This window comes from Aquarana catesbeiana, linkage group LG08 (assembly GCF_042186555.1).
Source record: "Aquarana catesbeiana isolate 2022-GZ linkage group LG08, ASM4218655v1, whole genome shotgun sequence".
Taxonomy (NCBI): domain Eukaryota; kingdom Metazoa; phylum Chordata; class Amphibia; order Anura; family Ranidae; genus Aquarana; species Aquarana catesbeiana.
The window spans coordinates 301,803,513-301,827,636 of NC_133331.1; the positions used below are offsets into that span (position 1 = coordinate 301,803,513).

Consider the following 24,124-nt stretch of genomic DNA (forward strand, 5'->3'; position numbering starts at 1 on the left):
GGCATCATCTTCACCTTCAGGCAGCACCCAGAAAATTCCAGAACAAAATAGGAATCATCATTCTCACAAAAGAGGCCGTTATGCCACATCATCCATGGACCAAGAAGATTCAATGGACTGACATCCTAATTCCTGATATCTCTTCATTTATTATACTAAGAGATGGTTCTCTATAAAAAACCTGTATTTATAACTGAATGTAACTGCATCCTGATAGTCACACACTGTGTGGGATCATGTTACATTCCAGTTATATTTCTTATTACTTCTGATTCATATAGCCTTAGAATATATAAGTGAAATAAGGAAATTCTTGTTCAGTTATATATTATCAGGTAATAACAATAGATTTATTACTTTTTAGGACAAATATGTTCAATAATCCAGAAGTGATGGAAGCTTTTTCTTTCTTTTCTTAAAACAAATATATTATTACCTAACTAGTTCCTAGAATTATGTTTTTGTTTATTCTAATCTGAAGCAATACAACCTCAATTTTATGAGTTAACATATCTAAACAGTTACATATGAATAAAATATGTAATTGTTTACTCTAAAAGGGCTAAAATCCCAAAATAATTCAAACTATCTTCATCAATACCAAAGTTATTAACAGTACCTTTCTAACTGAATTATTTAGCCTAGGGCAAGACTAACCATATACAACCACCCTGGAATAAATAATTTCAACAAAAACTATTTTCTGTACTCCAATTAATGAAACATCATTTTGATGTCTTTTGACATAGCACTTCTCTCCTGTAAGCGGAAGATCCGTGTACCCCCATTAGCCCTCCTCATTCTCCCAATCATATTATGTGGGAGTGTGACGAAGGCACTTATTCCCCTGAGAGAGATATTTATTCTCTTTCACGGGTAAATTGTGATTACTTGCAAAAAATAATTTATACAATGTATCATCTAATCTCATATGTTTTTTGTTTACTCTTTACTCCAGAATTCACTGGTTTCTTTTCTATCTATTCATCTCTTCAGTCCACACAGGTTGATCTGCGCAGTCAGCTCTGCATAACAAAAAGTAAGTTAAAACTATTTGAACTATTGCCATGGCACCACTGAATATACTTTCCCTGAATGTTCAGGGAATAAATGTCCCTCAAAAAAGGACCAAAGCCTTCCGTACTTTCCATAACAAGAAGGCTCACATAGTATGCCTCCAAGAAACACACTTCACCAAAGATTCTAGTCCAAAACATATTTCTCCTTTTTATCAACAAATTTACACGGCTTCTGCCTGTACCAAGCAAAGGGGAACTCTAATTGCATTTCACAGATCCACACCATTCACCTTATCATCAGAAATTAAAGACCCAGAAGGTAGATACCTGATACTCATGGGTTATATAATGGATACAGCAATCACGGTGATTTCCTACTACGCTCCTAACAAACAACCTACACCATTCCTCTCACATATATTACAAGTGATTAATACACACAAAATAGGAACAGTGATAATGTGTGGGGATTCGAACCAGGTCCTCCTCCCATTTCTAGATAAATCACCTTTTACACCATCAAAAATAACCTCTAGATTACCTTTTTCTCAACTTCTTTCCAAATACAATCTGGTAGATTCATGGAGAGAAAGTAACCCAATGAAAAAGAAATTCACTTATTTCTCGCACCCTCATCAAACCTTCACCAGAATAGATCATATTTTTCTAACAATAGGAATGATACCAGAAATTATTGCATCAGATATAATTCCGATTCCGTGGTCTGACCATAATGCAGTATACACTACTATAGCCTCAGCCATACCAAAAGCGCATGACACAACGTGGTACTTACCGGACATAATGCTCAAACACCCACTACATCAGATGGCCATTGAACAAGCTTTAAAGGAATACATATCAATTAATAATACAACAGACATCTCCCCAATAACACTGTGGGAAGCTCATAAGCCTGTCTTGCGTGGTACAATACAAAGACAAATGGCACTATTTAAACGGGAACGCAAAAATCTAGCAAAAAAACTAGAACTCAATTTTAATGCAGCCTACATATCATTTCAAGATAATCCATCTCAGAGTACAAAATCTCATCTGGAAAAATCTAGATTGGAATACGATCTATTTCTCACTGAGTCAGTTGATAAATCCCTCAAACGCTCCAAACACAATTTCTACATGAATACAAACAAACCAGGTACATATTTGGCTCGGGCATTAAATTCAACTAACAAATCTTTCAAACCAATACGTTTGAAATTATCAAAAAATGTTTACACTTGTAATCCAGTTAAAATAGTCCATAAATTTCACTCACTTCTCGCAACTTTATACAAGACAAACAATGAATTTAATCCTACAGAGGCTGAATCCTTCTTCTCAAAAATAACCTTACCTGAGTTATCTCAGAATCAAAAAAGCAGTTTGGATGAGCCTATAACTATAGATGAAGTTGCTAACGCCATAAAAGACCTAAAACTTAACAAAACACCAGGCCCAGACGGCTACTCGGCTTTATACTATAAAACATTCTCAGAAATACTCTCTCCCATTCTCACTGAAACTTTTAACAAACTTCTAGATGGACATTCTTTTCGGCAAGAAACACTAATGGCAATTGTTTGTATGATCCCAAAACCCCTTTCTGAAGATACTTCCTGTGTGAATTATCGGCCTATCTCTCTGTTAAACCTCGATATTAAATTATTAGCAAAAATAATAGCAAAACGCCTTAATAGCATTATAGGAAAATTAATACATAGAGATCAAGTAGGCTTCATGCCAAATAGACAGGCAGGCGATAATATACGCAGGGCAGTGTTATTGGCACATATTGCTAAAAAACGGAAAATCCCTTTATGTTTTCTATCTCTCGATATTAAGAGGGCATTTGACACAGTATCCTGGCAATATATGCAATATTCATTACAAAAATGGGGTTTTGGACCCCACTTTTTAACATGGATCAAAGCATTATATAATAAACCCAAAGCCTATATAAAATATGCTGGATACAAATCTGAAGCCTTTAATGTCGAAAGAGGTACCCGACAGGGTTGCCCATTATCTCCCTTATTATTTGCCCTTATACTCGAACCCATGGCCCAATACATCAGAACAAACCAAACTATAACTGGCATTGAAGTAGGAGGTATTACACACAAATTATGTATATTTGCAGACGATATATTACTTTTTCTATCATCACCACAGGTCTCTGGTCCTAACTTAATACCAGCTCTTGATGGATTTGCAGCCCTATCCGGCCTTATGATTAATCCTAAGAAATGCCTAGTGCTTAATATTTCACTCACAAACATGGAATTGATCCCGGCTAGGGCTGCACTCCCATTCACATGGGCAGAAAAATCAATCCCATATCTTGGAATTCATTTAACAGCATCTCATTCTGACTTATTCTCAACCAATTATCCTCCTGTATTAAGACAGATCACAAATCTAATAAAACAATGGTCGCAACTTCCTTTATCCTGGATGGGGAAGATTAATGCAATCAAAATGACTATTCTACCCAAATTGCTTTATCTGTTCAGAGTCCTCCCCATTCCAATTCCTTCCTATTTTTTGAGAATAGTACAAAAAAGAGCAACTTCGTTTATATGGGGCTCTTCTAAACCACGTATACCTATACACACACTACATCTTCCCAAAAATAAAGGAGGCCTGGGATACCCTAATTTTACTAACTACTACAGAGCAGCACATTTGGCCAGTCTGTCCAAATACCATGCAAAACAGGAAATCCCATTATGGGTATTTATAGAGGCTTCAGAAAATGACCCTCTATTAATATCAAATTTATTATGGCTTGATCCTAAAGAACGCTTTAAAATTCATAATCCCATAAATAAACACTTCTTATCTCTCTGGGATAAACTAAAAACCAAATATCAGTTACAATCTCCACACAATCCTCTCCTTTCTTTTATCAGAAATCCGGCCTTTTATCCGGCATGGATCTACCCAAATTCTTTTAAAGCTTGGACAACATCAGGCATTCAGACACTAAATGACTTCATAGCATCTAAATCATTCCTTTCATTCCCATCGCTTAGAGAAAAATATGATCTACCAAACTCTGAGATATTTAGATATCTCCAAATCAAAAATTTCTATACACCATTCCTAAAGGGGGATACACCATTATCCCAATTATCCATTTTTGAATCAATCTGTACAAAAGATCCATTTGCTAAAGGTACAATTTCATCACTTTATAATCAATTATATGGAGTAGCAAATCTTAATAGACCCTCTTACGTTCAGAGGTGGGAGGAGGACCTGGGACGAAATTTAGAAGACACGGACTGGTCTAACATATGGCTCACATCTAATGCCGCGTACACACGGTCGGACTTTTCGTCTACAAAAGTCCAACGGACGCTGACGGACTAAAGCTGGCTGGTAATCCGATCGTGTGTGGGCTTCTCCGGACTTTCAACTGACTTTTTTAGCCTCAAATCCGACGGACTTTAGATTTGAAACATGCTTCAAATCTTTACGTCGTAAGTACGACGGACCCCGAAATCCGCTCGTCTGTGTGCTAGTCCGACGGACAAAAACCCATGCTAGGGCAGCTATTGGCTACTGGCTATGAACTTCCTTATTTTAGTCCGGTGTACGTCATCACGTACGAATCCATCGGACTTTTGTGTGGTCGTGTGTAGGCAAGTCCGTTCGTAAGAAAGTCTGCCGCAAGTCCGCCGAAGGTACGTTGGAAGTATGTCGGACAGGCTGTCGGACTTTTGTAGACGAAAAGTCCGACCGTGTGTACGCGGCATAAGTCATCTTCACCCAACATCTTAGCACTGGAGACAAATTATAAAGTCCTAACTCGCTGGTACCTTGTACCCGCTAGAGTGGCAAAATATTCACCTAATACCTCAGCTCTTTGTTTTCGAGGATGCCCAGAAATAGGCACATATTTAGACATATGGTGGACGTGCCCAGTAATCCAAACCTTCTGGAAGGAAGTCTTCGTGATTGCATCTAAAATATTTAAAAAAATAATACAACCAGATCCATATTTAACTTTACTTAATCTAAAACTGGAATGGTTAACACTCTCTCAATTCAAACTTCTGATCCAACTAATAACGGCTGCAAAACAAACAGTGGCCAAGGCATGGAAATCTCCTACATTGGTACTAGCAGAAACAATTCACAGAATTAATAATACAATGTCCCATGCTAAGATGGTAGCCATCGATCAAAATCAAATTCCAAAATTTGAAAAACTTTGGCATCCTTGGATAAAACAACAGTTCCTGTCAAACTTCAATTACTCTGTCCTGTTGCCATGGTAACTGATTAAATGACTTACAGAGACACCCATTCTAAGGCTTCAAAGAGAACTAAAAAGAATAATAAGCTGAAGAGCGGGACAACCTTGTGGACCATACCTCTACCTTTCAACCCTTTTTCTTCTTTCTCTTTCCTTTTCTCCACCTTACGATTAAAGCTCATTATCAGAATTTATTTGACCTATATACACTCTACTTGTAAACAATATGTATAGTAGGTATAAATCATTTAAATACCTACAAAAGTAACTAAGGAAATTATATATATCTTTAATTTAGGTTTACGTGAACCCAATGTTTAATATTTGAAATTTCATGATATTTACCTATATAAACCCTACTGTAAAACAATGAGCTTACTTTATAGATCCTTGTAAACTTACTTTATGTATCTTTATAACATTGTATACTCAATAAACTTCTTTTGACAAGAAACTATTAGATAACCACGTGAACGACCGCAACATACAGGGATATACAATGTAATACTGACACATAATCACACATAGGTTGGACTTGATGGACTTGTGTCTTTTTTCAACCTCACCTACTATGTAACTATGTAACTATGTATAAACACACAATGCAAGGAAGGAAAAAAAATAATTAAAAGGAAAAACAGTGCAAGTAAGCAATGAACATACTTAATTTTTCTGTGCTTTTACCAGCAATTTTTTAAAGATGGTTCTTTTTTTTTTAACCATTGCAGTGTTATCTTATAATAATCACATAGTGAAAATAGACGGGACTCCCCCTTTAATGAAATTACTTTCAAGGTGGAGATCTTTTCCAATTATATCGAGTGGAACGCTGGGAGACAGGAAGTGTGTGATTGTACAGACACAGGAAGTGATACCACAACTGGGGAGGAAGTGATGTCAGGTGGTAACAGGAAGTAATAGACAGACAGGAAGTGAGGTGTCTTATGTACAGGAAGTGATGTAGGGGTATAAACAGGAAGTGCTGGGTAAGAGTTGAGTCATGAGGAAGTAGAGAAAAGACGTTTGAAGTGGCAGCAGAGGAGGTAATAAGTTTTTATTTTATATTTACACCCAGTAAACACCCCTCATGTCCGCCCTCTTCCTCCATAGTCACTGTGATGTCTTTTATCTCCAGCAGATGATGATAAACACACATATATAGTGTATATTATCAATACAGTAACTGTACTGTCTGCTTTCATGTTCTACAGAGCCTCACAAACAGTTGGCGCTTTATAAATCATGTACAATATACAGAAATATTACCTATATACTGTATAGAGCCATATATTCCGCTATATGGAGGTATATCTTCATAAATAGAACTTATTAATAACATTAACTAATTGACCTCCGGAAGGTTTACCCCCCTTAATGACCAGGCCATTTTTTGCGAAACTGCGTTACTTTAACTGACAATTGCGCGGTCATACCCAAACAAAATTTATGTCTTTTTTTTTTTTCCTCACAAATAGAGCTTTTTCCTTTGGTGGCATTCGATCTGCGTTTTTTATTTTTTGCGCTAGAAACAAAAATAGACCGGAAATTTTGAAAACTATTTTTTTACTTTCTGCTATAAAACACACCCAATAACATTTTTTTTAAAAATCTAATTTCCAAATAAATTTGGGCAAATATGAATGTTGCTACATATTTTTGTTAAAAACAAAAATCCCAATAAGCGTATATTGATTGTAGACGCTATAACTTTTGCGCAAACCAAACTTTGGGATTTTTTTTTTTTTTTTTACTAGTAATGGTGGCGATCAGCGACCCATAGCAGGACTGTGATATTGTCAGGACGCTAACTGACACTTTTCACACTTTTTTTTTTTAGGGACCAGTGACACTAATACAGTGATCAGTGCGAAAAAAATGTGCACTGTCACTGTACTAATGACACTGGCTGGGAAGGGGTTAACATCAGGGGGGGGCGTTTAAAAGGTTAAATGTGTGCCTGACCAGTGCTTTACTACTGTGGGGGAGGTGCTTGTACTAGAAGAAGGCATGGATTGATGCCCATGCTTAGCAGAGACACGGGATCCATGTCTTCTGTTGTGACAGACCGCCATTCTGCCTGTATACTGAAGCATCGGCAGGTGCCAGCGGACATCGAGTCCATCGGATCCGCCATTCAGCTCCCACTACTGTGTTAATCATAGCGGGAGCAGGCCCCTGGCGGCACGCGTGCGCCCCCAAACCCAGGAGTGCAGGATCATGTATTAGATACGTGATCCTGCGCAGGAGAGCTGCCGTATATATACAGTATAAGGTCGGCAAGCGGTTAACTATAACATAATAATAGTAAGTTTTAAAGATCTATTGAAAAACACACATTACGTTTTTTTGTTTGTTGCATATTTACAATTTTGGGTATTGTAGTTTTGTTTTTTTTTCAGACACTTGTGATTTTCATGTTGAATAGATTTGGTATTTATTAACACAATATAGACACAAAACCTCCCTCACTTTTGGATGGAGAGAATTTAATGGATCTCTACTTGCCTATGAGTTCTAACGACCAGCGAGGGCGCTATAGGATCGGAGTCTTGTATGGATCACATGATCTCATCAATGAGGATGGAGGAGGACCCGAGTCACATGACTGAGGGGATATTAACTTAGAATTTCAGCTAAGCCTAAATAGTAGTGGAAATGCTCCCTCCACCCTCCAAACACCTCTATTAACTATCCTGGGTAAAAAAAAAAATTAAAAAAATGTGTATACTTGCCTACTTTCAGCCCATTCTGGTCCGGTCACGTGATTCGGTTTCCATGTTTCAGCTAGGAGAAGCTGCAGGGGAGAGGAGGGACCACCGACAGTGGCTTCCCCATGGTAACCTATAGGCGACGTAATGGCTCCTGGCTTTCACAGCCATATGTGGGTACTTTCTGTAAATGACATTGTATGACAAAGGGGATCCTGTGACCGGACCAATTAGGGCTGAAAAAAGCTAAGTATATACATCTTTTTTTACACAGGTTCATTAGTATAGGTGTTAGGAGGGGGAAAGGAGCCCTTTTAAGACCAGTTAGCCTGTAGCTGGAATTCTACTTTAAATCTCACTCTAGAAATCATCTACCTGCTCATCTGAGAGGTGAGGAGGATTCTGGGAGGTCACATGACATCACCCTTATCTCTATTAATAAAACACAGACCTGACCAGAGAGGTGAGGAGGATTCTGGGAGGTCACATGACATTAGTTTTGTTCTTTCAATGCAGAGTCTTCCTCAGGTAAAGTCTGGTGACCATTTTGCCATTACAGTGCCTTCACCTCATTCCCTGAAATATGAAAGAATCAATGACTAGAAGATTCTAGAAATCACCAACAAGATCATTGATCTGCTGACAGTAGAGGTGAGCGATGCTGGGAATTCTGGGACATTATCCAGTAACAGACAAGGGATGTGTCTGGATGGTGACTGTATCATTGTGTGTGTCAGGTTCCTATAAGGTGTCAGGATGTCACTGTCTATTTCTCCATGGAGGAGTGGGAGTATTTAGAAGGACACGAGGATCTCTACAAGGACATCATGATGGACAATCAGCCGCCCCTCACATCACCGGGTAAGAGGAGACTTTATTGTAAAGGAGAGAGCAGTACGGAGGGTCCACCTAGATCCCCCATCATCTGATAAACACATAGAAACAATGTATTCAGTCAGTGTGTGTGTTTCCTACAGATGGATCCAGTAATGGGAACCCACCAGAGAGATTTCCCTCTGCTCTGTGTTCCCGGGATTCCACACTGGATGATCACACCATCCCCCACCATCATCAGGTAGGTGAGACTGAGCAATTTGAACTCAAATGCGTTGTAGAATTCTACACTTTGAGATAACATTCTTCTATATCAGCTCTTGTTTCCTTTTACAAAATTCATTCTATCATATTTGCACTTTAGGGTGAAGAACTGAAAGACATCAGAGTTGAGGTTAAAGTTGTAAAAGAAGAGATGTTTGGGAACCAGCAGTCTATGGAAGAGGGTGACCCACCAGAGAGATGTCCCCGTCCTCTATATTCATGGGATTCCACACAGGAAGATCACACCATCCCTCACCATCATCAGGTAGATGGGACTGAGCAATTAGCAGTCATATGTATTCTAAACTACGAGGTGACATTTTTCTATGCATACTCTTGCTCCATTTTATAAATGTATTTTATCATCTTTGGGGTTTAGGGTGAGAGATGTCCCCCTCCTCTCTATTTTTGGGATTCCATACAGGAGGATCACACAGTCTCTTGCCAGGATCTAGTAGGTGGGGCTGAACATGTAGACCTAAATATGTATTCTAAGCTATGAGAAGACATTCTTTTTTTTAGGTTCTTGTTTTAATGCTTACTTCTACATCTTTGGTTTGTAGGTCCTTGTCTTTTTTTATTTTTAATCAATATGCGTTCCTTTTTTCTGTGGCTGTTATGTCCAGTCACATGTCATTGTGGGACCTCTTTCTCCTTGTGTTCTTACAATGGGGTTGCATACTGAATGACATGGTGCTGTTCTTTGCTCATGTAAGTCCAGGCTGATGTGATGATGTGCCACTAAGGATCGGGTCCCAGGCTTCCAGGAAATGGGCAGTAGACCTTATAGTTACATAGTAGGTTACGTTGAAAAAAGACACAAGTCCATCAAGTCCAACCTATGTGTGTGATTATATGTCAGTATTACATTGTATATCCCTGTAGGTTGTGGTTGTTCAGGTGCTTATCTAATAGTTTTCTGAAACTATCAATGCCCCCCGCTGAGACCACCGTCTGTGGAAGGGAATTCCACATCCTTGCCGCTCTTACAGTAAAGAACCCTCTATGCAGTTTAGGTTTTAAACCTCTTTTCGTTTAATGAGTGGCCACGAGTCTTGTTAAACTCCCTTTTGCGGGAAAGTTTTATCCCTATAGTGGGGTCACCAGTACGGTATTTGTAAATTGAAATCATATCCCCTCTCAAGTGTCTATTCTCCAGGGAGAATAAGTTCAGTGCTCGCAATCTTTCCTCATAACGAAGATCCTCCAGACCCTTTATTAGCTTTGTTGCCCTTCTCTGTACTCGCTCCATTTCCAGTATTTATTTTTCTCTACTTCAGATCAGTAATACCTGCTGGTCTTGTCCCTCCCCCAGCCTGTGACTGGACAGTGACAAGAGAAGCAGCAGACTGATGAGCTCATCTCTCTGTCACTCTGCTCCCTCCTGCTATCAGTTCTTGTTAAAATTGCAGCACAGCTGATTGGTCCCTTGTTCTGTTTCCCTCTCTCCCAGACTGAGCTCTTATGTTCAGGGAGTGCAAGAGCCTGATACCAAGTCATGTTCAGGTACTTACACCGCTTACATTCATTAAAAGAAAACCTTAGACTTATCGGTAACGGTATTTCTAGGAGGCTTTCAGGACAGCACCTGGAGAGAGAGCAGCTCCACCCACTTTCACAGGAAACTCTGCAATCAACATCTTTTAAGGCAGGGCACTTCCACCATGGCCCCAGTCCTAATTGAGAAACCTCCAGCCATGCTAAAAGACAGAATCAGAAAAACAGACAAACGCAACATAACAGTGCAAGTCACAAAAGAAACCATTAGGGAGGGCAATAGCTGCTGTCCTGAAAGACTCTTATGCCGCGTACACACGAGCGGAATGTCCGACAGAAAAAGTCAGACGGGAGCTTTTCATCGTATATTCCGATCGTGTGTATGCCCCATTGGACTTTTTACGTCAAATTCTGATGGACCTAGAAAGAGAACATGTTCTAAATTTTTCAGACAGAACCAATCCCTATCGGGAAAACCGCTCGTCTATATGCTCTTCGGACGTACCAAAAACGATGCATGCTCTGAAGCAAGTACGAGACGGAAGCTATTGGCTACTGGCTATTGAACTTCCGTTTTCTAGTCCCGTTCTACGTGTTGTACGTCACCGCGTTCTGGACGGTCGCAATTTGGTGTGACCGTGTGTATGCAAGACAGTCGGAAAAACCTTCAGAGTTTATTCCGACGGGAAAACCGGTCGTGTGTACAGGGCACTAGAAATACTATTACCGGCAAGTCTAACTAAGGTTTTCTCAAAACGTCTTTCAGGACAGCACCTGTAGAGGATAAGCGAGATCTTTACTCTAGGGTGGGGCCACCGCCTGCAGGACCTTCCGGCTGAATGAATGCCTGCTCCGAGGCAGACAGTAAATCGATTCTTTAATGCCGGATGAACAAAGAGAAACTTGTCCATGTTGCTGCCTTACAGATTTGCTTGGGTGAGGCGCCAGCCCTCTCAGCCCAGGATGTTTCTACTTCCCTAGTTGAATGGGCCAAAATACCTTCCGGGTGGTACCTGCCCTGAGGCCGTGTAGGCTCCTTTAATGGCCGTCCTAAGCCATCTCCCTTTTGTGCTTTTGGAAGCACGATCTCCGTTATGCGATCCTGAAAACAGCACAAAAAAAAGAATTCAATTTCCTAAACTGCTTAGTTATTTCTGGGTATTGTAGTAGACATCTCTTCACGTTCAGTGTGTGGAAGGACTGGCTGGGGATGCACAAAACGTTGGAAGAACTACTACTTGTGATCAATGAAAAAAGGAAGAGACCTTTGGCAGAAAGCTTGGGTCCACCTTTAGGACTATCCGATTTGGAAAAATCATTAAGAAGGGTTCGACCATAGAAAAAGCCTGAAGCTCACTAACTCTTCTGGCAGAGGTGACTGCCACCAATAGGACTGTTTTCAAAGTCCAATCCCTTATTGTAGCATTTTCTAGAGGTTCAAAAGGTCTTTTAGTTAGACCCTGCAGAACCACTGACAAGTCCCAACTTGGATAAAATTTGACAGGTGCTGGTCTTGACCTAGCCAGGGCCTTAAAGAACATAATTATCAACGGATCTCGTTATTTTGGATTTTCTGAACATTCCTGCCTGTACCCCTGGGAGATGACATTGAGGACAAACAGACTGGATGGCACTGCTCTCCACTGAGGGAGGAAGGATAGGAGTCTCTCTCCCACAGCAAGACCACCATTATTGGCTTTTAGTTGGCTGTTCAAGCTGCCTGAACAGAACTCCAGCCCTGCCTCGCCCCCTTTGTGGGTTCCAGGGTTGCTGAAAAGGACAGAAAATATTTTTTTACTAAGGGCGCTTTCTTTTTTTTAGTCAGAAAAGCCTTTTTCTTATCTGCGGTCCTATCCAAGATGGCCTCTAAGTCAGGGCCAAATAACAAATTAAAATTAACACCATTAAAAGGGAGCTTCACTTTGGAAGTGGAGTCCCCAGACCAAGTCTTTAACCAGAGGGCCCTTTGTGCCGAGTTCCCTAAAGCCAACATCCGACATCCTGATTGACTCCGCAGAGGCGTCTGCTACATACCCCACTGCTTTTAGCAGAACCAGAATTGTGTCCAACAGATCCTCCCAGGAGGTACCTCCCTCGATATTCTCCCTTAACTGCTCTAACCAGTGCTCTGAGTTTCTGGCTACCACAGTTGAAGCCATGGCTGGCTTGAGATTGGCCGTTGAAGAATCCCATGCCTTTCTTAGAAGGCCATTGGCTCATTTATACATGGCATCTTTTAAGATGCCCATGTCCTCAAAAGCTAGGTCAGTATTGCAAAAACTTGGGAGAAGGCCGCATCCAATTTCGGCCTTTTGTTCCACACATGCGACTCGTCCTCGTCAAAGGAAAACCTTCGCTTAAGGGATCGAGAGAAAAATGGAGCCCTCTCCGGGTCCTTCCATTCTCGTTTTGACAGCCTCTGAAAGGACCTTGTGAACTGGAAAAACCCTCTGTTTAACCTCCCCAAGGCCCTCAAACATTTTATCATGCAGGGATAAGTCAGCCTTATCCTCCTGAATGCTAAGGGTGGTATGAATGGTTTTAATCAAATCATCCACCTCCTCTAAGGATAATTTGTATCTAGACGATCTTCTATCTGCATCCCCCTTATCCTCATGCCTTGAGATTTTGGGGGAGCTCTTCCTCTGAGTCACTCTCCTCCCTGGATACTGAAGTGGAAGGAAAAGGCCTGGGTGGTACATTGGCCTGACTCCCTGACTGGAGCGCTGGGTGCTTGTCCAAAAAAGAGCGTGAAGGCTGAAAAGTATCCGTAAGCTCCTTTTGTAAAGAGACTAACAGATCCCAGCTTTGGGGCGATTCCTGCTTTACTAGGTCTGCTATACAATCTTTACATAAAGCCTTTGTCCAGGCATCCTTTAGGGACGCTTTGCAATAGGAGCACTTTTTCTTAGAAGAAGTAGGAAGAGCATGCATTAATATGTTCTCCTCTTTCTGTAAAAACAGAAGTCAAAAGGAGAAAGAACTAGATTAGGATTTAACCATAACCCCCCTCCTTCCCCCAAGGATACCTAACAGCCCCCCATAAAAGGAAAAGGGGGGCCAACCATCCAACCATACCCCTCCGTGAGGTAACCCAAGGGATATGGTGCAGGCCCCCCCTATACTAATGAACAGGGGAATGGAGAAGGGAAAAAACATACCGTATATACTCGAGTATAAGCCGACCCGAATATAAGCCGAGGCACCTAATTTTACCACAAAAAACTGGGAAAACTTATTGACTCGAGTATAAGCCTAGGGTGAGAAATGCGCAGCTACTGTAAGTGGAAAAGAGGGTCAACAATGCCCATTTGCAGCCTCACTGTGCCCATTTCCAGCCATAGGTCCCCCGAACTTCAAACTCGGTAGTTAAGATGTCCTAGATGTCCCCTAGCTGCAGCCAAAATTTAGGGTCCCTGGACCCAAAGGGAAATGACAAATGCTGCAGATGGACACAGTGGACCGACTTTGGGGCCCCGTATCTCGGGGCCACTTGGTGCTAGGAACCCCAAATTTGGTGTGCAAACCCAGTGGAACTAGCACTACAACATATCCAAAGATATGGGGCCCCAAAGTCGGTTCTGGAAATGTCAAGAAGCACTTTTCTGCAGCAGAGAATGACATTTTCCGAACCGACTTTGGGGCCCCGTATCTCGGGCCACTTGCTACTAGGAACCCCAGCTTTGGATATGTTGTAGTGCTAGTTCCACTGGATTTACACACCACATTTGGGGTTCCTAGCACCAAGTGGCCCCGAGATACGGGGCCCCAAAGTCAGTTCATAAAATGTCATTCTCTGCTGCAGAAAAGTGCTTGACTCGAGTATAAGCCAGGGCATTTTCAGCACAAAAAAATGTCCTGAAAAACTCGGCTTATACTCGAGTATATACATTAGCCCTAAAGGAAACAGCCCTCGAGCCTCTGCCCCTGCTTGGCTGGCGCCTGTGGCTCTTGCTCCCGCCACTGCCTCCACAGACTTCATTCCCACATCAGATGTTGTGGCCATCGCTGCCTCCTTTTTAAAAACTCCCGGTCTCTTTGCCGCTGCGAAGACCAGAAGTGTACGCCAGCTGGGGCCCACCCTCCTCCTCCTGCGTTCCGGTCGGGCGCACGACTTTCGGCCTGCGGAAGTCCCACCCATTCTAGAAATGAAGTCACCCGCCATCGGAACCCGGAACGAACGACGGCCCGGGAAGGATAAACCACTCCTGGCTCCACGCTCCAGGTTGGAACAGACCCCCCCCCGGCCTGTCTCCAAGCTCTCGCCAAGCGGGAAAGAAGAAGGGAGCTCCGGAATACCCCCCACTCATCTAGGAGGATGCTGGGATAGCCCAAAGACCCCAGGGTCTAAGAAAAGGAAAAAGAAACAAAATTAAGGTATGCCATACCTCCATGCACAGGACCTCTGCCTGGAGAGAGTGCAACACACCGTAGTTCCTCGCAGCGCTTCCACCATGGCGGAGGAAACTCTACAACCGAGGACATGGTGGAAGGGTCCTGCCATTTAAAGACATTGATCACAGTGTTTCCTGGGAAATTGTGTGGAGCTGCGCTCTCTCCAGGTGCTGTCCTGAAAGATATTTTGAGAAAAACTTTTATTGATATATTAAGTAATGGAAAGCTGCTGTCATTTTTCTTTTCTTTTAGTTGACTTTAATATAATTTTTTTATTATTTTGGGGTTTAGGGTGAAGGACGGATTAATATAAAAGTTGAGGTTAAAGAAGAAGAAGTGGAGATGGATGTGGGGGGTAATCAGCCACTCACGGAGGAGGTCGGGATGATTATGAAAAGTGAAGAGGAAGAAATATCTCCACCTATCCACACAAGTAAGTATAGGCACTATGGAAGAAACAGGTTACAGTCTAATTTTACTTCTCAAACGCCTGCTTTTAATGCCAGTGGGAACTTAGCCTAACACATGTTGGCCACACATTTAATCCCTTGATCATCCTAGATTTTAATCCCTGTCCCAGACAGCATCATTAGTACAGTGACAGTGCATATTTTTAGCACTGATCACTGTATTGGTGCCACTAGTTCCCAAAAAAGTGTCAGTTAGGTGTCCTATTTGTCTGTTGCAATATTGCAGTCCCGCTATAAGTTGCTGATGGCCGCCATTAATAGTAAAAAATAAAAAATGAATTCAAATTTCACAAATATATCACATAGTTTGTAGCCGCCATAACTTTTGCGCAAACCACACCACATGAAAGCTCCATCTCCATTCCTCAATATAACGTCATGTTCCCAACAAATAAGGTGGAGATACTGTACACCATATGAAAGGTCCATCTCCATTCCTCAATATAACGTCATGTTCCCAACAAATGAGGAGTAGATACTGTACACCATATGAAAGGTCCATCTCCATTCCTCAATATAACGTCATGTTCCCAACAAATGAGGAGTAGATACTGTACACCATATGAAAGGTCCATCTCCATTCCTCAATATAACGTCATGTTCCTAACAAATGAGGAGGAGATACTGTACACCATATGAAAGGTCCATCTCCATTCCTCAATATAATGTCATGTTCCCAACAAATGAGGAGGAGATACTGTACACCATATGAAAGGTCCATCTCCATTCCTCAATATAATGTCATGTTCCCAACAAATAAGGTGGAGATACTGTACACCATATGAAAGGTCCATCTCCATTCCTCAATATAACGTCATGTTCCCAACAAATGAGGTGGAGATACTGTACACCATATGAAAGGTCCATCTCCATTCCTCAATATAACGTCATGTTCCCAACAAATGAGGAGGAGATACTGTACACCATATGAAAGGTCCATCTCCATTCCTCAATATAACGTCATGTTCCCAACAAATGAGGTGGAGATACTGTACACCATATGAAAGGTCCATCTCCATTCCTCAATATAACGTCATGTTCCCAACAAATGAGGAGGAGATACTGTACACCATATGAAAGGTCCATCTCCATTCCTCAATATAATGTCATGTTCCCAACAAATGAGGAGGAGATACTGTACACCATATGAAAGGTCCATCTCCATTCCTCAATATAATGTCATGTTCCCAACAAATAAGGTGGAGATACTGTACACCATATGAAAGGTCCATCTCCATTCCTCAATATAACGTCATGTTCCCAACAAATGAGGTGGAGATACTGTACACCATATGAAAGGTCCATCTCCATTCCTCAATATAACGTCATGTTCCCAACAAATGAGGAGGAGATACTGTACACCATATGAAAGGTCCATCTCCATTCCTCAATATAACGTCATGTTCCCAACAAATGAGGTGGAGATACTGTACACCATATGAAAGGTCCATCTCCATTCCTCAATATAACGTCATGTTCCCAACAAATGAGGAGGAGATACTGTACACCATATGAAAGGTCCATCTCCATTCCTCAATATAATGTCATGTTCCCAACAAATGAGGAGGAGATACTGTACACCATATGAAAGGTCCATCTCCATTACTCAATATAATGTCATGTTCCCAACAAATAAGGTGGAGATACTGTACACCATATGAGAGGTCCACCTCCATTCCTCAATATAATGTCATGTTCTCAACAAATGAGGAGGAGATACTGTACACCATATGAGAGGTCCATCTCCATTCCTCAATATAATGTCATGTTTCTAGAAAATGCTATGACATCTCCATTACTCCCCATAGCCGTTATTAATGCAAAAATACATTTTACCCATTGTGTCTTAGTTGTTTTGGGTGTTTAATATCCTTTAACCAGAAATAAGTCACGAGCAGTCGGTAGAGGATCAGCAAAGCTGGGGGGTACTACTGAACATGGGATCTGCTGAACGAGGGTACTAATAAGCTGGGGATCCTCTGAGTGGGGGTACTACTGAGCCAGGGTTCTACTGGGCCCCTTTAAAACAAATAGAAAATCAACACACAAAGGGCATTTGCCAAGCTTCAATAAAACTTCAAAAATCAGAACCCATCACCACTTTTGTGTAACCGACATTTTTAGAAAAAAAATCATACTGGAGTCCATATATGATCTGCAAACTCTTTATAATTTAACAGCCAAATACAGACAATTCTATGTAGTAAAAAAAAAACACTAACGCGTCTTGGTTAAGGAAGCCTTTTTTTTTTATAGAAGGCCTTTATTGAACCAATTATTTTACATTTTTTTATTAAATAAATTGCAAAATTTCATACAAAAGCCCATAATCTGGATCAACTAGATCCCATATATCAAAACATTAACAGATGTTGAGAAAGACAATCCTTTCCAATATTTTGTAGATCAATATAATTATGTCTTACCACCTATTCAGGAAAGGCATTTGTACTTGGATAACCATTACTTCACTTGGGCAAGAATCTACCCCAAAGCACGACAAACTAAACTCTAAAAAGAAAGAAAAAAAGAGTAAGAAGCGACAGAAGAAGAGAAAGAAGAAAAAAAAAAAAAGAAGGACATTTTTTTACAAACAAGTCTATCCATTTCTCCAACAGTCCATCTGGGGAACTGCCTCCCTAAATCAGAACCGCGTCATAGAGTAAAAACTAATTATAAAAAAGACTATTTATAATAAAGATCCCAGATCACCAGAGCCCAAAAAATCAATCCAGGGAGACCATACAGCCATATACTTAGGATAACATTCGTGTATATTCACGCATAATCCACAGAAGGGAGGACAAGGGGACAGGTGTTATTTGTTACTCAATAGTTACCCACTGTTTTGATTTACCGTTATAAAACCAATCCACTATTCTGGTCAATACAGATGCTATATGGTACACTTACATATGCGGTAGACCCGTTCCGCCCCCCCCCCTCTGTTTCCCGCTTTACTAAGATGTCTTAGCGGAGCTTAGCTGTGGAGTTCGGCCAGAGATACCTTACTAAGCTAGACTGTAATGAACGGAAGAACGCCCTCGGAAGTGCTATAGGTAACGTTTGATATACAGTAAATATAAAAAACGAGGTAGAATATCCATCTTGTATATCGCCATTCTCCCTAACTCTCTTTTCAGGAGTGTTTCCCCCTAGCCCCAAGTTGAAATTGACTAATCAAGGTTAGGGATGAGCCGAACACCCCCTTGTTCGGTTTGCAGCAGAACATGCGAACAGGCAAAAAATTTGTTTGAACACGCGAAAACCGTTAAAGTCTATGGGACATGAACATGAATAATCTAAAGTTCTAATTTTAAAGGCTTATATGCAAGTTATTGTCATAAAAAGTGTTTGGAGACCTGGGTCCTGCCCCAGGGGACATGGATCAATGCAAAAAAAAGTTTTAAAAAACGGCCGTTTTTTCGGGAGCAGTGATTTTAATAATGCTTAAAGTGAAACAATATAAGTGTAATATTCCTTTAAATTTCATACCTGGGGGGTATCTATAGTATGCCTGTAAAGGGACGCATGTTTCCCGTTTTTAGAACAGTCTGACAGCAAAATGACATTTCTAAAGGAAAAAAAGTCATTTAAAAGTACTTGCGGCTATTAATGAATTGTCGGTCCCGGCAATACACATAAAAGTCATTGAAAAAAACGGCATGGGTTTCCCCCACAGTCTATTACCAGGCCCTTTGGGTCTGGTATGAATATAAGGGGAACTCCGAACCAAAATTTTTTTTAAAAATGGCGTGGCGTCCCCCTCAAAATCCATACCAGACTGTGGGGGGAATCCCATGCCGGTTTTTTCATTGACTTTTATGTGTATTGCCGGGACCGACAATTCATTAATAGCCATGAGTACTTTTAAATGACCCTTATCCTTGCCGAAGGAGTGGTATATAAAGCCATTATTTTTTGTATAAATTCCACCGGGAGACCTACTTGTTTCAGAGATGCTACCATAAACCTCCAATCCAAGCGATCAAAGGCCCTCTCCGCATCTAATGAAAGAAGGCTGTGAGATCGGCATTTCCACTTATTCCACTGATGGGGAGGAGGAGCTAAAACTCCAGTTATTTCTCATCTACTGAGATTTATTATATTTTTTACCTCTTTCCAACAGATGGATGTGATGTCAGGAATTCCTCGGAGAGACATCTTCTATTATCTGCTGATTGTAAGTCAGAAGATAATGTCATCACACAGGATCCTCCAGGAGGAAATCCAAATACACAAAATATACATCACAGACCTTCCTGTCCGGAGACATCAATGGATCCCTCTGATCAGGGGGAATCTTCTCATCAATCACATACTATGATTGTAAATATCCATGTAAGATCTCACACTGCAGATCGATCAACAGATCCTTCTAATCCCGAGGAATCTTCCTCACCCCATGAAGGAGATCACCAAGGTGACAATCTACTCTCATATTCAGAGTGCGGGAAATCCTTCACTCAGAAGGGAAATCTTTTGCAACATCAGAAAATTCACACAGGTGACCTTCCCTATACATGTTCAGAGTGCGGGAAATCTTTCCTTAAGAAAGATCATCTTGTTAGACATCAGAGAAATCACACTGGTGAGCGCCCCTATTCATGTTCAGAGTGCGGGAAATCTTTTACTCAGAAAGGAGGCCTTGTTCTACATCAGACATTTCACACAGGTGAGCGTCCTAATTCATGTTCAGAGTGCGGGAAGTCTTTCACTCAGAAAGGAAGCCTTGTTCTACATCAGAAAATTCACACAGGTGAGCGTCCTTATTCATGTTCAGAGTGCGGGAAGTCTTTCACTCGTAAAGGTGTTCTTGGTATACATCAGAGAATTCACACGGGTGAGTGTCCATATTCATGTTCAGAGTGCGGGAAATCTTTTACTCATAAAAAAGACCTTGTTAGACATCAGAAAATTCACACGGGTGAACGTCCTTATTCATGTTCAGAGTGCGGGAAATCTTTCACTCAGAAAGGAGGCCTTGTTCTACATCAGAAAATTCACACAGGTGAGCGTCCTTATTTTTGTTCAGAGTGCGGGAAGTCTTTCACTCGCAAAGGAGACCTTGTTCTACATCAGAAAATTCACACAGGTGAGAGTCCTTATTTTTGTTCAGAGTGCGGGAAGTCTTTCACTCGCAAAGGAGACCTTGTTCTACATCAGAAAATTCACACAGGTGAGAGTCCTTATTTTTGTTCAGAGTGTGGGAAGTCTTTCACTCGTAAAGGAGACCTTGTTCTACATCAGAAAATTCACACAGGGGAGCGTCCTTACTCATGTTCAGAGTGCGGGAAAGCTTTTCTTAAAAAAACTGCTCTTCTTGATCATCAGCGAATTCACACGGGTGAGCGTCCTTATTTGTGTTCAGAGTGCGGGAAATCTTTCATTCAGAAAGGAGCCCTTGTTAGTCATCAGAGAATTCACACAGGTGAGCGTCCTTTTTCTTGTTCAGAGTGCGGGAAATCTTTCTTTAGGAAAAATGATCTTATTAAACATCAGAGAATTCACACGGGTGAACTTCCTTTTATATAAGTGCGGTACATTTTTCACTCATAAAGGACACCTGCAACACCAGAGAATTCACATAGTTAACCTTCCATATTTATGTTCAGAGTGTGGGCAATCTTTCTTTAGGAAAAATAATCTTGTTAAACAACACAAAATTCAGTGTAGTGTGGATGGTGGGAGGAGATCTGTCAGAGAATGTAGTGTGGATGGTGGAGGAGATCTGTCGGAGAATGTAGTGTGGATGGTGGAGGAGAGCTGTCAGAGAATGTAGTGTGGATGGTGGGAGGAGAGCTGTCGGAGAATGTAGTGTGGATGGTGGGAGGAGATCTATCAGAGAATGTAGTGTGGATGGTGGAGGAGAGCTGTCGGAGAATGTAGTGTGGATGGTGAGGGGAGAGCTGTCGGAGAATGTAGTGTGGATGGTGGAGGAGATCTGTCGGAGAATGTAGTGTGGCTGGTGGAGAAGTGCTGTGGGAGAATGTAGTGTGGATGGTGGGAGGAGATCTGTCAGAGAATGTAGTGTGGATGGTGGAGGAGAGCTGTCGGAGAATGTAGTGTGGATGGTGGGAGGAGAGCTGTCGGAGAATGTAGTGTGGATGGTGGGAGGAGATCTGTCGGAGAATGTAGTGTGGATGGTGGAGGAGATCTGTCAGAGAATGTAGTGTAGATGGTGGAGGAGATCTGTCGGAGAATGTAGTGTGGATGGTGGGAGGAGATCTGTCAGAGAATGTAGTGTGGATGGTGGAGGAGATCTGTCGGAGAATGTAGTATGGATGGTGGAGGAGAGCTGTCGGAGAATGTAGTGTGGATGGTGGGGGGAGAGCTGTCGGAGAATGTAGTGTGGATGGTGGAGGAGAGCTGTCGGAGAATGTAGTGTGGATGGTGGGGGGAGAGCTGTCGGAGAATGTAGTGTGGATGGTGGAGGAGATCTGTCGGAGAATGTAGTGTGGATGGTGGAGGAGATCTGTCGGAGAATGTAGTATGGATGGTGGAGGAGAGCTGTCGGAGAATGTAGTGTGGATGGTGGGGGGAGAGCTGTCGGAGAATGTAGTGTGGATGGTGGAGGAGAGCTGTCGGAGAATGTAGTGTGGATGGTGGGGGGAGAGCTGTCGGAGAATGTAGTGTGGATGGTGGAGGAGATCTGTCGGAGAATGTAGTGTGGATGGTGGGAGGAGGAGATCTGTCGGAGAATGTAGTGTGGATGGTGGAGGAGAGCTGCCAGAGAATGTAGTGTGGATGGTGGAGGAGAGCTGTCGGAGAATGTAGTGTGGATGGTGGAGGAGATATGTCGGAGAATGTAGTGTGGATGGTGGAGGAGAGCTGTCGAAGAATGTAGTGTGGATGGTGGAGGAGAGCTGCCAGAGAATGTAGTGTGGATGGTGGAGGAGAGCTGTCGGAGAATGTAGTGTGGATGGTGGGAGGAGGAGATCTGTCGGAGAATGTAGTGTGGATGGTGGAGGAGATCTGTCGGAGAATGTAGTGTGGATGGTGGAGGAGATCTGTTGGAGAATGTAGTGTGGATGGTGGAGGAGAACTGTCGGAGAATGTAGTGTGGATGGTGGAGGAGATCTGTCGGAGAATGTAGTTTGGATGGTGGAGGAGAGCTGTTGGAGAATGTAGTGTGGATGGTGGGAGGAGAGCTGCCAGAGAATGTAGTTTGGATGGTGGAGGAGAGCTGTTGGAAAATGTAGTGTGGACTGTGTGAATTGTGTGATGTTTAGAAAGATCTCCTTGGTCTTTGAACGTTTTCTCACACTCTGAACATGCAACACCTAACATACAGGGCCTTGAAAATGTATTCATACCCCTTGACATTTTCCACATTTTGTCATGTTACAACCATAAATGTAAATTTATTTTATTGGTATTTTATGTGTGGAAGAAAAATGATAAATGGTTTTCAACATTTTTTAGAAATAAATATGTGAAACGTGTGGGGGGCATTTGTATGGCGCCCCCCTGAGTCAATACTTTGTAGAACCACCTTTCACTGCAATTACAGCTGCAAATCTCTTTGGGGATATCTCTACCAGCTTTGAACATCTAGAGTAAAATTTTTGCTCATTCTTTGCAAAATATCTCAAGCTCTGTCAGATTGGACAGAGGGCATCTGTGAACAGCAATTTTCAAGTCTTGCCACTGATTCTTAAATGGATTTAGGTCTGGACTTTGGGCCATTCTAACACATGAATATGCTTTGACCTAAACCATTCCATTGTAGCTCTGGCTGTATGTTTAGGGTCGTTGTCCTGCTGGAAGGTGAACCTTTTGCGGACGCTAACAGGTTTTCTTCTTATGCTGCGTACACATGACCGGTTTTGCCATCAGAATAAACTCTGAAGGTTTCTCCGACGGAATTCAATTCAAGCGGTCTTGCCTACACATGGTCAAACCAAATTCCGACCATCCAGAACGCGGTGACGTACAACACTTACAACGGGACTAGAAAAAGGAAGTTCAATAGCCAATAGCTTCCGTCTCGTACTTGCTTCAGAGCATGTGTCGTTTTTGGTCCGTCGGAACAGCATACAGACGATTTCCCGATAGGAATGAGTTCCGTCGGAAATATTTAGGACATGTTCCATTTCTAGGTCCGTCAGGATTTAAAAAAAAAAAAGTCTGATGAGGCCTACACACGATCGGAATAGACGATTAAAAGCTTCCGTCGGACATTCCGCTCGTGTGTACTCGGCTTAAGACTATCCTGTATTTGGCTCCATGCATCTTCCCATCAACTCTGACCAGCTTACCTGTCCCTGCTGAAAAAAAGCACCCCCACAACATGATACTGCCACCATCTTGTTTCACGGTGGGGATGGTGTGTTCAGGGTGATGTGCAGCGTTAGTTTTCCATCAAACGTAGCGTTTTGCATTTAGGCCAAAAAGTTCAATTTTGGTCTCATCTGACCAGAGCACCTTCTTCCACATGTTTGCTGTGTCCTCCACATGGCTTCTCGCAAACTGCAAACGTGACTTCTTATGGCTTTCTTTCAACAATGGCTTTCTTCTTGTCACTCTTCCATAAAGGCCAGATTTGTGGAGAACACGACTAATAGTTGTCCTGTGGACAGATTCTCCCACCTGAGCTGTGGATCTCTGCAGCTCCTCCAGAGTTACCATGGACCTCTTGGCTGCTTCTCTGAATAATGCTCTCTTTGC

General features: G+C 41.9%; 1 protein-coding gene across 1 annotated transcript in view; it reads left to right on the top strand.

Moving 5' to 3' along the window:
- LOC141106870 (uncharacterized) overlaps positions 1–24,124 on the top strand; it is a 109,103-nt gene that overhangs the window by 43,025 nt on the left and 41,954 nt on the right. The window contains 5 exon segments of the mRNA XM_073597798.1: positions 8,738–8,855; positions 8,972–9,069; positions 9,193–9,357; positions 15,276–15,417; positions 19,584–20,986. Coding sequence (XP_073453899.1) covers positions 8,738–8,855; positions 8,972–9,069; positions 9,193–9,357; positions 15,276–15,417; positions 19,584–20,986 — 1,926 coding nt within the window.